Below are 17,137 nucleotides of genomic sequence, written 5' to 3' on the forward strand. Positions count from 1 at the left end.
TCCCCACCTCTACTCTTCCTTCCCCAAACACTGCATGTGAAAGTAGGGTTTGGTCTAAATTAACCAAGATGACAGTGATGGATATCCTTGGTGGATTGATGTTAGGACTGAAGCTGTAGCAGGCATTAATAAATGCCTGGCTTGAATTTCTAAATAGATTAAAATCTGTTTCTAATGCTTTTATCTTTCCTCAAAGTTCCTGGAAAATCCTGGCACAAGTTGAGAGGTATTTTTTGGTAAGAAAGCTACAGGTAACTTTCTGCTCTTAGCACTTGTTTGCGAAAGTAATATCTTGGTCTTTGGGTACTATCAGGGGCAGATCTAGCACGTTGGTACATTGCTGTGAAAGATCCATCCCTTCCTCTTCTGGCTTATTATCCCATCCTCCCACTGAAAAAGCAGTATATCCTTTGTGGCTGTGCTAAAATTTACATATGTCATAAATTACTTCCACTTGTTAAAATCAAAATAAAGCTGTGGGTAGCCATTGAACATGAGAGAATGTGCTGGTCAAAGCTGGAAGCCATAAAAATTTTGCTGTAGCAAGACTGTCATATTCATCTACATTTCATTATATACTAAGCAGCCAGGCAGTATATGGATTACTGGTGCTTCCATCAGGATAATCCCATTTCTTGTTCTGGTCTAGATGCCAATTTATGCTTAAAATCTTGGCTGTATCTTAACCAAGAAGCAATTCCAGAAGAGTTAATGTGACCAGACCCCTTGACCTATAAAGCCAAGAGAGGTCTGAAAGGCAAGCAACTGATTTACTTTTCTGATACCACAATATTTCCTTTTCAAGTAGTCTTAATACTGTCATATTTCTTACCTGGTCTTCTCTCCTTCCTTGTATGTGTTTTGGGTTTTTTCCATTACGGAAGTAAATCAGGTCTGCATATTTTCCATTATAGCAGCTTCCTTTCTGTGGTTTGAACAAGTGGTCTTCAGGAACAAGTCTTCAGTGCCAAGAATGCAGTCCTTTTGAGACACTGAGAAAGCTGCAGTGCATTGATACAATAGCTCTACCCCAAGTCTATTGGATGGTTCTTTTTTTCTCCAGAGCTGCCTGAAATCCCCTTTCACCTAAGGGAACCACCAAGCTGACTGCCACCTAGCCCTCAGGCTCCATCTTAATATTTGTTATCTGTGCTTTGGAACCTCACCTTTACAGAAGAATCCCAAACACAGTTACCAAGCCACTTCATTGCTTGTAATTCTCTGAGATGTCAATACAGTTTCCGTTACAGCTTCTTGAAACTTAGGCTGATCTGACCGCCTAAAAGGAAAGCCACTGAAAGACAGAGGGGAGCCTAAAAAAATCATACAAAATCAGAGTATGGTTTTGGATTGCCAGGGAATGTGTCAGCTGGGACATGGGGTGCATGCCCACAGCAACAAGACTGTATTTTGCAACCACTGCTTGGAAAAGCTGCCCAAAAGCAGCTTCTGTGAAAAAATCAACACATAATCCCTGGTGACCATATTACTCCCTGCCTGAATTTTCAGTTGCCTGCAGCCTCCCCTCCCATTTCTGCTTGCCATATCATAGCCACTGGAAGGGTGAAAGAGCTGCTCAAGATGCCCCTACATCAGAGGAAAGGATGCAAAAGTATTCCACTCTGTACACTGTTACGGTGTGGTTTTTTTTTTTTTTTTAATTTGTCTTTTTTTCAGAATGAAAAGTATACTCAAGATATGTTTTTCATACAGAAGTTTGTTTTGCCCAGTATATAAAACATTCCGGGTTTTTCCACGATATTTTAATCCTTGAATAAACAAACAAAGAAAACTAAAACAAACCAACTGGGGGTGGGGGGGGTGGGGGGGGTGGGGGTGGGAACGGGGGACGAGACTGGGAAGGTGGGAATTTATTTTAGAGGTTTTTTATTTCTTTACTTTTTGGTCTTCTAACCATAGAATGTTTTGTAGAAATTTGGTAATGATCTTGTACCAAATTTGTCATCTCAAATTAGTTAAAGTATTTAAATAATGTTTTAAGTATTTCATGTTGAAGAAATTTCTATTTTTATTGTGTGGTAGGAGACAGCAAGAATTTTTTAGGTTCTTAAGCACTGGTTTAAATATTTTTAGGAATTGTCGTATTTGTGGAATTAACAGGAGTAGTAGTAATGTATAATGGACAATCAAATGTACAGCTAATGCACAGTGAGTTGTGTAATTAGGCTGTGTGGATTTGGCTTCTAATTTAGCCATTCAGATTTTGTCCAATAGCACTGAGGTTGCACAAGCAGAGGAAGATTTAGGACCTTTTTTACTTTTGTAAGATCTGATTCTGTATGTTCTTAAAAGTCTAAAAAGTCCTTAGTTGAAATTCATTAGAGGAAACAGTTGTATAAGTAAAGAGTCTTTTCACAATAAAACCTTGTAAAAGCTTCCTCTTTCAAGAATTCTTTTCACAATAAAACCTTGCAAAAGCTTCATCTTTCAAGAATGATGAACAGGCAGGAAAATTCTGTTGTTCAAACTACAATCTTAAGACCTGATTTTTCCAGACTCCCAAGAGAATTGATCTTATTTCTTCTTTTTCTCTTGGATTGGTGACCTACAACTGACTTTGCGCTCCTCTGAAAATAGCTGCAATTTACAGATCTCTGCATCTGTCTGTGCTGTGAAAGGAAAAGTTTCATAATTCCAAAAGTACCTGCTGCCTAATACAATCGACACTGTCCAAATACAGGCAGCTTTCTGAATCTGTAACAACTAGTTCATATTCGCTCTTACTCCTCTTTGTCAGTCAGATAGTATAACACAAAGAACTAATGAGCACCAGGCTTTATAGATTAATGTTGCTTCAGTCTAGTACCTTCCCTTCTATTGATAAAAATATCTATACTAAAAAAAGGTTTCTGTTTTCTGAAATTCTCTCTAGGCATTGTGGTTTGTTGGTTTGAATCTGTGTTTGGATTTTGTTGCTGTAGTTCTAATCTAAATTTTAAAATTACTGTTGCTTTTGTATTAGCTTTCACAGTTCCCAGATAAAATTGAATCATTAAGAATATTACAGGATTTATAACAAAATTGCCTCAAATCCTCTTATATTTTTGGCATCTTATGCCTCTAACCACACAGAAAATTAATAGTGAAATGCACAACTTAAGTGCCTATTTCAAACTGACTGAAAAGTTAAAAAAAAAAAAAAAAAAAGAGTAAAATAAGCAATCTAGTATATGTGATTATATTTGAAATACTACCAAAAAAAGAAAAATACAATTAAAATTTATAAATACTGAAACTGGTTTTCAATCAGAATCATTACTGTTCACTGTAAGAATATGGAAACATGTAAGGATACTTGAGGTAGTTTAGAAAATAACGGAGTATATTTTTTAAAAAGCATTTAAGTCTGAAACACATGTGAAAACGTTTTTATCTTCTTTCAGGATTGCCTCTTGTATTGATTCTGCACAGGAACAATGCTGGTATTTTAATCAATTGATGAAACTTAGTATTAAACATCGTTATGCACATGAGTATGGTGAACTAAACGTTACTGATGGAGATGGACCAGTATCACTGCAAAGTCATTTAAAGCAAACATCCACTGGCTGCCTACAGGAAAATAACCTCTTTATCATGGGTGTGACAGAAAATAAACAGGTCTTGTGGGATCCTTCTGAAAGATGGATTACTACTGGCCATATTCAGGCCACATTCATTAACTCCTCCATACCTGTGCACCAAAAGGAAAATAAAGAAGATCAGAGAATGAAGCAGAAAAGCATTGAATCTTGGGTTAATTGCAGTGGGGAGAGGAAAGACAACAATAACACATTATCTCAAGTCACACTGCAACAGTCAGTGACAGTAGCAAGTAATATGGGAAGAGATTTTCAGTATTTTGAGAACGATACAGAAAGGTAAGACATGTCAGATTGTTTTCAGATAGACTATATGGATAGGCAATAGGAGTAAGGATTAAAAGAGACAGAATTTGTAGTAAGAAAACAATATTTTTAAACTTACTAGACATTAAAGAGTTATATAAAGATGATGCACCATAGACTTCCATATTAACAACAATCCTTTATGGTGTTCTATCAGTTGATATATTACAATATAGATGCATATGTACTTAAAATAATTTTTAAATACTGTATAATAAGAAAATTTGAAAACTTTCTCTCTTGGTTTCCTACCTTTTTCTTCTTTTTTTGCAATTTATGACATCAATTCAATGACATACACAATGTTAGGGAAGAAAATGCTCAATGGTTTGCAGGAATTTTGGGGCAGTTTAAACTACAAATTGGGGTAAAGCTTTTTTGATATGCTGTTCATTAGGCATTCAAGATTCATCTGTGTAGTTTACAGTCAATATTGTTTAGAAGGCAAGAGGTAAAAGTTGCTTAAATCTACCATCCTGCTCCCTTGACCTTAGGCCAGTCTCCTGCTGTTGTGAAGACTAAAGAGTTAAAAGCTTGCCCTGCCCTTGGTACTCCTCCAACATGCCTCGGCCTGCTGCTTAAAAGTAGAGGCTGGGGTGAGGGGCTAGTTCAACTTGTTCTCTGCCCCAAAATATTCTCCTACATGAAACAGACTGGTTTATTACCTCTTTGGAATGCATTTACTGCTGGTTTGTGTGGTTCTGGTTGTACATTCAGGGAAAAGAGAAGCTGAAATTTTTGCCCTAAAGGTACAAAAAGTCAGATACAATTTTATAAGAATTCAGTTTCAAAAATATGTCTTGAGAACGTTATGAAGAGCAAGCATGGAAGGGGTGATGCTTTATGCTGTTTAGACTTAGGGTAAATATGCAGTAGTGCTTAGTAGGTGCTTAAGACACTAATAATTTGTCATAAAATCTATTGTTCAGGAAGACAATAGAATTAATTGCCTTTCAGGAAGCTGAAAGTAAGAGTACAGTACTCTATTATGAAAGATGAATTCTTTAGAAAAATATTTTTAAATATGTAAAGTTTGGGGAAGATTTAAATCTCTTCTTAGACCCGCTGTCCAATTGAAATGAGAATTTTGTGGAGAAAAGCATTCCAAGACAGTGAAGTCATAATGCAGAGCTACCATTAAAACTTTTCTCCTTCAGTATAAATTAATTGAACATATATTTAGGAATTTTAATCACTGAACAAATATAAATAGTCTGTAATCAGTGCTTATTAAACAATGAGCACATTAAAAAATGTAGAAATATAACCAGTGGTCAGTAGGGTTAAACTGAAGGGTAAATGTAGGCAAAAGGTGAAATTGCACTTTTTCCGTTTTTCCTGTCTGCTTCATTGGAGATACTTGTCTCATGAAGTTTTCAGCATTTAGCTCTCTTTAGTGGTTTGGTGGTGGTTTTTTTGGTTTTTGTTTTGTTTTGTTTTTTAATATGGACAGTGGAGATAAGCGAATCCCTCCAATAGTTTATTCAGTCATTGTTAAACCACTTCTGCTCCTAATCCTTCCTTTGAGGAGACTCTTCCTTTCCAGTAAATACACAGGGAACACAGCCTAGTAGAGATTAGTCCTCTTAACTCTGGAAATCCAATTAACTATGTGATGTGAATATCCTCCCATGATTCTGAACATATATGTCACATCTGGATTGTAATTTCTGTAATCATTTTACAGTCTTCCATTTGTCTCAACACATAGCACTGTGTTCTATGGTTATAATCTGGCAGCTATGATAATCCAGTTGTACTGGTGAGGTTATGTCAATCATAAAGGTATATTTTTTTCTCTACGAGGCTACATATGGCAGCATCAGTCATCCAGTCCCTTTGGCGGCAGTACCATGCCAGGAGGAAAACGGACTGCACCAAAACAGAGGATCATCAGTTTATAGAAGCTTTGAGAAAGAAACATGAAGCTGCCACACAAATCCAGGTTGGTTGGTGTTATTCCCTTTACTTATTTTGAAAATTTAATAAGAAAAAACTTACTAGTTCTGCATATTTATAATCTCTCTATTTTTGTTTATGATTTTATTCATAGTTTCGTAATTGAACATTTTTATTTAATCAGCATAAGCTTGATATTTCTAAAAGAGAGCCTTCTTTACAAAAAGTTTTATAGAAGCATAAAAATATTTTCTGGGTTTTTTTCACCAAGTATTTCCCTGAATTAGTTTTGCTTGATTTAATGCTAATATTATGCTTAAGACCTATTGTGTTCGTGTTCTTACTGGGGCATGTCTATGCTATTAAACTGACAGATGCTGCATAACTGGTACATCATGTCTGATATCTATACAACTAACTACTCTTCCCATCTCTTCTCTCCTACCTACCTGTCTTTCCTTCTCTCCCTGTCTCCCAAAAACAGGATTGCCTCATCCATACTGCCACTGGGAGTAGACCATAGCCTAGGCTGTCCTATGGTAGATACTGAGCTAACAGTTAAACAGAATGGATTATTGTGTGCAAGAATTGAAGTCGATGCCTTGACTGTTTAGTTTGCCAACCAGATATAGTATTTACCTGTCAAGTTGCCAGGGTTCAGGGGGGGTTCTGCATTTTTAAGCAAATGGAACTTTATGGGTTTCAATTTTCAAGTTAACTTAAAAACATTTGATATTGTAAGTCTTCTATAAAAATGTCAAAGGTGCCAAAGTGATTTAGGAGCCTAAGTTCCATTTTCAGACTGAAAATCCAAGTAATTCATTAGTATCTATTCCACAAATGGGCAGCAGCAACATGTTTAGTACATGTGCGTACTAAGAAACAGGACAAATAGAGAATCATATTACAACAGTCAGTTATCTGGGAAGTTGAGCTAAAATTCGTTTCTGGAGTATAGTGTGTAGCTCGTATATTAACAATTGATCTCCATAAATTTATTTAATCCATTTTTTTAACTTATGTATTTGACCTCTATTCTATATTAAAGTGATAAGTTTCACAAATTTATATAGGGATTAAAATGTGCTTCCTTTTATTTTTTTTCACACCTGATAATTTTCAAAGTTAGTATGAAAAGAGTCTTACACTATTTATCTTTGTGCATTTTATAGGGGTTCAGATGTCTCATATCCATTCTTATATTTTATTTTTTGTAAATACTAATTTTAATTGCATTTGTAAAAATTAATTGTTTGTTGAATGAAATATATTTGTCATTTGATTACTCAGTAATATCAGAAAATTTTATCGGAATGATTATGAAGATCTGTAGGAAAATAACAACAATGAAATTACAGGAAAGCAGTTCAAACACCTTTAGTAATTTTTATAATAATCAGGAATTCTGTGTGTAAAAATAGTAACATTTTCATTAATATATGCAGTTAGACAATCACTTCCTAAAAATTAATAATCTGAACGTTAAGCCAGAATGAGATTTACACTTCCTATTTTAGTGCCTTCATTGCAAAACCATTAAATGTGGACAACACTACAGCTTTCAGCATAGTGGAAAATGTTTGCATGATGTTTTAAATGTTTAGGACATCTTGAACTCTAGTGATGCCAAACACTCATTTGAGGGGAAATTGCTGTCTTGAATTTAGATTTCTTAATTCCATCTATGTCATTTTGATCTCTGAAGTGTTTTCATGGATCTCATTCTACGGCTTGACATGTGTTCCTTACACCCTTCCTCTTTTTCCAGCATTTAATTCCTAACGTGTTCCTTTTTCTTAGGTATGATTATGCCTACTGGTAATATTTTTTTTTAAATAAAGATCTTCGACAGTTAGGAAAGAGTAACTGACCTAGGTCACTTGCATGAGATGTCTCCAAGAATTGCTACTTGTAAACTATAAGACATTTAGTACAAGTGTATTTTTATTCTCAGTAATTTGAAAGTTGACACTCAGCCTTTTCTTATGTAGCCTTTCCTTTCAGTTTGTAATAGTCCCTAAAGGAATTGTCAAATAATTAATTAGTTGACCCAGGTTTGTAGTTGAGGGAGTTGCAGGATTCCTTTCTGCTTACTTGGGGAGAGCCTCTTGAGTACTCTGAGCTTTAGACATATGCTGGCATTTAATTTGTCTTGAAGTTTTAAATGTCACATAAAGTTCAAAAAACAGATCATTGAGCTATTAAACCAAGGCCCAAGATGTTTTATCTTCCTAATGGGATAACATAGAGAATCTGGATTTGGGTTTGATCTATGGCTTTGTATAACATGCTTTAAATTTTTTGTTTAGGCATTTTGGAAGGGTTTTCTTTTGCGAAAGAAACTGGCCAGTGTTCTTGCAGCTGTTAAAAGTGATGAAGTGGAGGATGACTATGAAGAAATAAAAGCAGATGATTTCACATCTTCTGAAGTAAGTGCAGTCATTAGCATGAAAACTTCATTTAAAAAATAAATATTATTCTTCTTAAGCAATTGTGTAGGTATTGGAAATAAATGAAATTGAAATGACTACCAGGGCTAGAATGAACATGTTGGACGTCCAGAAATAAAGAAGCATTTAGTATATATATAGCTCATTTAAATTTATTCGTCATGGATTAATTGTTTCCTGCTCTTTGTAATACCCTGGTAGTTACTGTGCTGTTAATGTCACATCCACCATAGAACCCCATCTATTTCTACAGTTAAAGGACAATCAAATGAAAATAAGGAAACACTACTTTTGTTCTAACATGTTCAGCTTGTTAGTGTTTTAGTAACATAATGTCAGCAACATTTGAGTATTTTGTTCATTTTCATAATAGAATGAGAGCAATAATATAGCTGAAAATATAGAAAAAGTAGCTGAGATTGTGTTGCAGTATTCCAGTAAAAGAAACATGCTCCCAAAACCAGAGGTGAAGCAAGCTGCTGTTTTGTTTTATAGGTGTGCTAAAAAAACCACAAGTCTGAATACAGTAGTAAATTATGAGGACAGTTAAATCAGAAAAAAAACCACACTTAGAAGGCCTGTAATGCACAAAATCTAGAAATTGTTACTAGTAATTTTTCCAAGTTATATAGAGTTAATCATGTACTTTTAGTTTTAAAGGATTGAAATCGGTTCAGAAGTTTCCATTCTAAGAAATAAAAGCATGCTCCAAAGGAATCTGAGGAATAACATCACATTCAAAATTCAATTTAGTGATAATTAAGTACAAAATAAAAATGGCTACAGGATCAGTATTGTCATTCAGTATGCAAGGAAAAGAATCTTTAAACCAATTTTATCTTTTATAGCCTCAAAATACAGTCTAAGTGGGAAGTTCTAGACTCCGTACACATAGTAAGACGGCTGTTGATGACTTAACTATATGTTTGTCTGAAGCCCTGCTTTCTCTAATTGTTCACATTCATTGGCTGATTTTTTTTTTAATGGTTTCAGGTAAAGCAAAGAAAACTGATAGTAATGTGGCCATCTGAGATCTAAGAGGATATGACAGAGGGTTTTTTCCATTAACCCATGTCTCTAAATGTGCTTATTCAGCTGCTGCATCTTTGCCAGGGCCATTTGTCAATATTCCACTGTAATTTTGCAAATCAGAATGATGTGATAGCCCTGATACTGGCAGGAATAGATCCCGGTTATGACCACATGTTTGTATGGCTCATAGAGAGTTATGAAACCAAGTATGCTGTTAACAGGAGCAGGGCAGTGTACAGTTGATCAGTCTTCGGTCATCTGAGTATCAGCCTTCTTTTACCACCCCTCTCCCTTAGAAAATAGTTGGCCTTTGTATGAAATTATTACCAATGACTTGATGTCCTGGAGTATTCTTTTTTTCCTTCTCCCTTTCAGCAGCTATTTTACCATTCATTTTAAGTATTGCTGTCTTATTGTAAGAACATGCAAAATGTTTAAGGCAGGAGTCCCAGGCATCGTTTGGTAGACAGGAAATGTGTGTGTGTAAACATAGAGATCTGGCTTAAATTTTGGGGTTTTCTTCTTTTTAATTTGAAATATATATACAAAAAAGAACAGTCTCATTAGTTGATGTTTTCTGATCCCTGGCTTCTTTCTAAAATAATAAAAAGCAGAAAGTTGGAGGATTTATTTCTTCACACAGGAAGGAAGTATCTGTTCATGTATTAAAGAAGGAAAATATCCTGTTTTGAATTATTCAGCCAGTAGGCCAGAGTCTTATATACTGTAATTGAATTGAGCCGTTCTTGTTTCACTCTGTTCAGCTCAAATAATCCTGTGATATTTTTTTTTTTTAATTGCTAAATTTAAAACTACATGGGCAGTTTTGTTCCATCTGTCTGTCAGCAAGGCAATTGCTTGTGGGCAGGTGCTCCTGAGGCCAGCAAGAAAAGAAAGGAGTGGGGAAGGCAGGAAAAAAAGGCCAGCTTATTTCAGAGGGGTTTGCACTGTGTCACCCTCTGGTGTTGCCACACATTTCTTCTTTTATTTTTTTTTTTTACTTGTTATTGAGTTTATTACAAAAGAAATGGGTTTAGGGAGCAATTCTCAGAGAAAGTGTTTAGGTTCAGATGATGATAGGAGAACCATGAGCTGGCATTTTAATTTGCACTGCTGAACTGGGGACTGATGTCAAGTAAGTTACCTTAGCTTCTTGTCATGAAAAATATAAGAACATCTGTTTTCTACAGAGCTGTGTATGTGATAAACTTACTGTGTGTGTGCCCATGAAGTATATACTGTGTTCAGTGAGTGAGCATGTCGGTGTTCAAGATTAATGGCTCCAACTAGAATTATACTCTGCAATTTTATCACATTTTTTTCCTTCCTCTTTTTTTTTTTTTTTTTTTCTTATTTTCAAGCGTATATCTTGTCTGTGCTGGAGTTTGATTGTGAGAAATGTGTGGCTTAACTGTAATGGCCATACACTCTGTTCTGCCTAGCCCAGACTAGCTATCTTCAGTACTAGATTGCCTGATTCCATGTGTCTTTAGCTGTTTCCTTCTCTGCAGGTGGGTGATGCCAAGTCACATGGACTTTCTACTTTTGCAGAAACAAGCAGCAGAAGCTGGGAACAGTCTTTTACTTCCTATTCCCTCCTTTCTGGCCTCGGTGTTTCATAGGAAAGAGCTGAAGCAGAGCTAAATAATGGTACATGACATCAGTGGCTATCTGTTGGGTCTCAAACAAGCATGTAGGGAGGAATACATATTGCTGGGCTAAGAGATCCCATATGCTAGGGGTGAAGGAAGAGAAAAGTATCTGCACGCCATTTTGTACAGATTTTACTGTTTGATAGGGTGAGTGAAATGAGAGAGAAGGGCAGAAAAACATTTCCTTATGGCAAACCAATACAAATGTATTAAATCTTGTCCAAAAGTTTTTTTGGAGTAGTCCACTATTTTGTGGTGTAGTCATTGTTTGGGGTTTGGTGGTTTGGGTTTTGGTTTTTGTTGTTGTTGTTTGTTTGTTTTTTTTTAATACCAGCATAAGGTAGATTTCAGTCATAATGATTTTATTCAGTGTTATCTGGAATTCTACAAAATCACTAGTGTGCCAACACCTATTTAAACCATTTTTAAATACCACAATGCAATGAGTCATTAAGCACCAGTCTTCACAGAATTGCTGTTTAATATCTTCATTATAAACTCAGCGTACTCAGTGCTCTCTGGAAGGTGAAGCTGCAAAACAGCATGTGGAAAACTCTAGTCTTTGCAAAAGATCTTCTGTTTACTTCATTTATGCATGTTGAGCAGTGGTATATTTTTAGTCCAAGTTTGGCACCATATCACATAGAAGATGATGCCAAATCCATATCACATGGAAGATGGATGGCATGAGATTGAGGTGGAGGAAGAGCCTTTATCTTGCTCAGAATAGCATGACTAGTAATCATTTCACCTGAACAATTACTGATACTTTCTTGTATTCATGTCAGCTACCATATGTTGCCAAAGACATTCAGAGGCAATTGATGGCAGTAGTGTTTTTTGTCTGTTGTATTGTGCAATGTCAAACAGGCTATCCTAGATGAGATAAAAGATCTGGCCAACAGATGTCTTAGAAAGTATGAGCCTGGTATTTAGTGATATTTTCATGTCTTTCATGTGGACTCTGAAGAATTCCAGCCTCTATGGTCCAGAAGGCTGATCTTAAGGCAACCTTTCATCAGCAGTCCATCCATGTAGCAAATGATCTACAAGGCAGAGCTCATTTTACCTCTGGTGGACAAAATCTGACAACACATTTGCTTGACACAGCTCTTACTTTCTGTACCATGTAACAGTCAGCATTGTTGTTTTCTTGATGAGAATATCCTGTGAGCCAAGTGCAAAATGACTGAACTTGTCAGTGTGTCAGAAAGCCTGAAACAATTGAATATGATCAGTTTTATGACAATTTTGTCAGAACGGTAACCATTGAATAAATTATTGTTTTCCTACCGTAAGTCAGCAGATGAACATATCTTTTATTCTCATCAAGATAAATATCAATATTGAGGGTTACATGGCACAAGAAAGCAAGTACTGTATTTTTCAAAACTTCATTATTTTTTTAATTTAGTTTACAGCTATGTAGTCATACTTTTTCAAAAAGGAAGTAGCTTTCTAAGTTGTGACCAAACTAAAAAGAAATCTGTCACTGCTTCCTTCATCAAAGAGAATAAATCTTTTGCCCTGAGACAGTGTTGCTCTGCTTCTGAACTTGATTATGTAGAACTTTAAAATCACAGTCTTTTTGACAGCTTTTGAAATTATTGAGCAGGAGTTTCCTTCACATTTTTTAACATATCCACACTCAGACACATAGTCATTTCTACTTTTTTTGCTTGCCTTCCATGGCAGCTATGTAGCAGGGTTTTTCTTCCTCCCCTTTTTCCTTCCTCCTTCCTCCCCTTTTTTCTTCCCCCTTCCTCCCCCTTTTTTGTTTTTCCCCTTCCTCTTCTTTTTTTCAGAGGTGCAAAGTATGAACTACCTCATGTGCATACTTTACTCTTGAAAAGCAAACAGCAGTTAGAATAATTTCTTTACATCTCCCATCTTTAGTATGCTTATCACGTATCCAAACTAGACACTTACAATGTGTTTTGTTTTCTTTTCAGATAATCCTTCATGGTGTGGTTTGTCTCAGGCTGTGAGCTTGTGATTGTGGGCTTGGGACAGTGATTGCTGTTTTCTTGCTAGTGCCAGGAAATAAATGTAGCCTATGGATTAGAAGGTCCCCATAACATTTCTTGTATCTTGACATTCTTACACATGTCTAGCTCTTGTAATTGCTTATAAATGTCAGATCAGAATCCACCCTTTCTATATTGTATACTGCAAAGAATATGATCCTTTTTTCGTCAAATTTCTTATAAGGTTAGTGTTGTAGAAAAGCAAAAAATTGTCATGAAAATTTGATTAGATCCATCCTCTTCTTTTAAAAAGGAGAAAAATTCTCCTAAGTAACACATTAGAAGATCAATGTTTTCAATGTGTGTGTATCAACAGTCTCTTGATGTGATCCTGCTTCTTCAGCTGCTATGTTAATGAATCGCATGCCATTCTCAGTCTGTGGCATCATCAGATACATAAAGCATCTCTTCTTCCTCTTTCATCAATGACACATATCTAAAATGCTGAAATCCTGTTTTCTAGTTATCTGATAGATATCCTGGTCTTGGAAGTAGATTGTTGCAGTCAGTATCTGATAAAATAAACACAAACACAGCTATTAGGAGTTGAGGCAGCTTCACAGCTCATTCAGAATGTGGCCTGATGGCTTTCGGGCTTCCACCATGAGATCTCAGTTCTCGATGCCACCTGAAATGCTTTTAATTTTTAAACAAAAGCTGTATTCATGGCTTGTCTCTGCCTAATTCTTGGTTAAATAGCTAGATTTAAACAAATACTTTCCAAAGGAAAGCCCACTAATAATGCATGACACTAAAGATACCATTTGGAGCCTTTATTTAGCCAAATGGTATAGTGTTTTTCTAAATTATATTTAGCTTGTGTGACATATCAAAGTATATCAATGACATTAATTATACTTCCTAGTCTTAGTTCTGTAAAGGCAAAGTCAAGCATCAGAATTGAATATACAAGCTAAGCAATGGAAAAATGTATAAAAGTGAAAAAATGTCTTTGTGGAGTTTTAGATTCATTACTGTAGCCTCAAAGGAAAATCACTTGAAGCCAACTATATCCTTGTAAATGGAAGTAATAACAGAGCCATCAGCTCTTCTCCATGAGTAAGTACATTTGCATCTGGAGTCTGTTGAAAGCTGAGCTAAGAATCTCATATCATTGAATATGACTTCCCTGAGTTCTTTAATTTTTATGTAATGTTAAAACTGACATTTTAGTGTAAATATAGATTGTGTTTAAAGGATCTCGCAAAATGTCTGATATTTAGCATGTCCACATACATTGATCTCCATTGAAAAAGATTTATCTTTTGTTTAGTAATGCCTATTTACAAATTTCAGGAGCTCTCTGGACTGACTTGTCTGTACTCTGTGAGAACAGGCCATTGATGCAGCCAATATTGTATTTGAGTTAAACAGCAGTACTTCTGAAGAAAAAGAGGAAAGTGAGATGTCAGCTTCCTTTCTTCTCCACACTTAAATTCATACACATCACATTGCCTGGAGCTTATCCTTTTTAGTTTAGAGCATAGCAGATGTTACCCAAACACAGTACAGCTTAGCTCACCTGAACATATAATAAGTCCTAGGGAACAGATGGGATGCATCCAAGGGGTGTGAACAAGCTGCCTGTTGTCATTTTGAAGGTCATTCTCTATCATCTTTGAAAATTCGTGACAACTGGGAGAGGTTACTGGTGACTGAAAGAGGACAGGCATCACACCCATCTTCAAGAAAGGCAAGAAGAAAGATCCAGGGAACTAGAGGCTAGTCAAACTTATCTCAGTTCCTGAGAAGGCTGTGGAGCAAATGCTCTCAGAAGCCATTTCTCAACCCATGAAAGAAGGTGATTAGGAGCAGCCAGCATGGGTTTACCAAAGGCTGATCAACTCCATTGCTTTCTGTCACAAGGTGACTGGTACTATGAATAAGGGGAGGACAGTGCTTATTGCATGCCTTTATTTTAGCTAGGCCATTGACAGTCTGCTAGAGTCTTGTTCTCAAAATTTGTTGAGGTATGTGCTGAGCAAGTAGACCGTAAGGTAAATGGCAAATTGACTGGACTACCAGTCTCAAACAGTTGTGTTCTGTGATGCAAAATCCAACTTGTGGACTTTTTTATCCAGAATTAATTTTAATCCAATTAATGGAACCCATCATAGATGGTAGGGGACCAAATTAGTTAATGTTTTAGTTAACAACCTGTATGATGGAACAGAGTCCAATCTCAGTAAGTGTGCAGATGATACCAAATTGGGGGCAGCAGTCAGCATACTGAAGGATCAGGGTGTTCTTTAGAGCTTGCACAGGCTAGATAACAGGCTGACCAAAGCCTCATGATCTTCAACAAGAGTAAGTGCAGTCTGATATATGGGCTAGAGTCACCCCATGCAACACTGTTAGCTAGGGGCTGACTGTCTAGGAAGCAGCACCACAGAAAAGGATCTAGGGTTCTAATGGACTTGCTTTGCCATGCAATTCTTGAATTTCTAATAGTGGAAGCACAGAAGAGGAAGAAAACCAAAAATATACCCTATAAAGCAATCTTAATTTAGCTAAAAAGCTTTTTAACTTTGTCGAGTTTGTCCTTGAATGGAGTAGGCTAAGGAATCCTAAATGCTAAATACTGTTAAAACCGTCTTCCGGTGTTCAATTTAACTTTTTTATTATTATTATTATTATGGAAAATACTGGAAAAATTTATTTTTATATCATAATAGCAATAGCTATTGATCATTTCACAAATTTGAGTTTACAACAGGAAACCAATCCAAAGAACCAGATTCTGAAGGTCTTGAATTTCCCCGAGTGTAGCAGTGCAGGTCCCAAAAGATTTAAAGTGCTAGGAATGTATAAGAAGAGTATGAGTAAAGCTGAGAGATGATTAAGACGTATCTTCTTTAGAATTATGCATTTTTAGTGTAATTAGAGATTCTTTATTATCAGTTTCAAAAAAAATATATGCTTACAACTTAGTCGTCCTTTGCTCTTTATCTTCCAAATACTTTTTTGTTCTTATTTCGGAAATAGGGACTTTTAAACAAAAAGGAAAAGTTGTCTTGAATCAAATTTCTCATCTGACGTGAATTTTGAAATATATTAAAGGCTAGATGACTATAAACTTGTGACTAGTCTACTTTTCGTTACCCTGTGCTTCTGCCTGAGATTCCTTCTTTTGACAAAACTTCAAGCTAAAGTACGGCTTTCTTTTCTATGGTGTTTTTAGTATTCAGTCCCCAAACTTGATAGAACATTTGGGGTTATCTTCCTTTGAAACTGTGTATTCTTTGAATGTGCAGTATTTAAGGTGTGGGGATGAGGGGTCCCTTAGCTCTTTTGTTTGTTGGTTGTTTGTTTTTTTTTAATTCATTGCCCCTTGAAAGTTTTATTTGTTTTTACAGAGGTAGAAGAACTTGGAAAAACGATTACAGGGACGTACCACCTAAAGTTTGTGTAATGTGGCAGAGTCAGAGTGGGGAAGACCTGAAGACTTGTGACATTTTAAAGGGGAAAGACTGCATCTGGGGTCTTAGAGCCATTTTGAGGGGTGGCCCGAAGGTGCCAGTATCCTGATGTTTATTGAAATGAGTGGGGGTATACATCTCAAAAGATTTTTGAAGCATACATTTCTGATACTTACTTGAACTATGTCTAACCTCTGAAGCTGAGGTTACCATTCACCCCATCTGTATTTTTTATTCCTGTATTCAAAAAAAGATGTAGGACCCAGAGCTTCCTTTGAACACTGTCAGGCTTAAGACAAAAATGCATGTCTAGAAAAGTTTGGGTCATGTAGGTCACGAATGACTGGCATCAACTACAATAAGATTCAGACTTTTGGAGACGTAATTACATATGTATACATTCAAACTTTTTTGTGAACGAAAACTTACAGGGTCACTGAAATTGTCATTATTCATTTAGTTTTTTATATTCTGAAATAAATTATTTTCATAATTTTAGTATTATGTATTTAGAAAAACATACATATATTGAATTTATAGATATGCATTAGAATTTGAGAGAACGGTTAGCTTTCTGAGTTTATTAAACAGTTTGGAAAAAAGACATTTGGATAAAAGTTTCCTCCATAAAATTTTCTTGAATGTTTTTCTTAACAGAGTGTTTTTCTAGTAACTGTTAATATATCTTTCTTATAAATGGACAACTACAAAACTATGTTTGTCCTCTGATTTTCTTACAAGAATGTACTC

The 17,137-nt window shown here is 35.7% G+C and overlaps 1 protein-coding gene across 1 annotated transcript in view; it reads left to right on the forward strand.

Annotated features, from left to right (window-relative positions):
- Positions 1-17,137, forward strand: part of LRRIQ1 (leucine rich repeats and IQ motif containing 1) — a 117,062-nt gene that overhangs the window by 36,429 nt on the left and 63,496 nt on the right. Inside the window, exons 15-17 of the mRNA XM_080394214.1 lie at positions 3,405-3,881; positions 5,715-5,853; positions 8,117-8,236. Coding sequence (XP_080250340.1) covers positions 3,405-3,881; positions 5,715-5,853; positions 8,117-8,236 — 736 coding nt within the window. The remainder of the gene's footprint in view (positions 1-3,404; positions 3,882-5,714; positions 5,854-8,116; positions 8,237-17,137) is intronic.

This window comes from Falco punctatus (assembly GCF_963210335.1).
Source record: "Falco punctatus genome assembly, chromosome: 6".
In the NCBI taxonomy this organism is placed as follows: Eukaryota; Metazoa; Chordata; class Aves; order Falconiformes; family Falconidae; genus Falco; species Falco punctatus.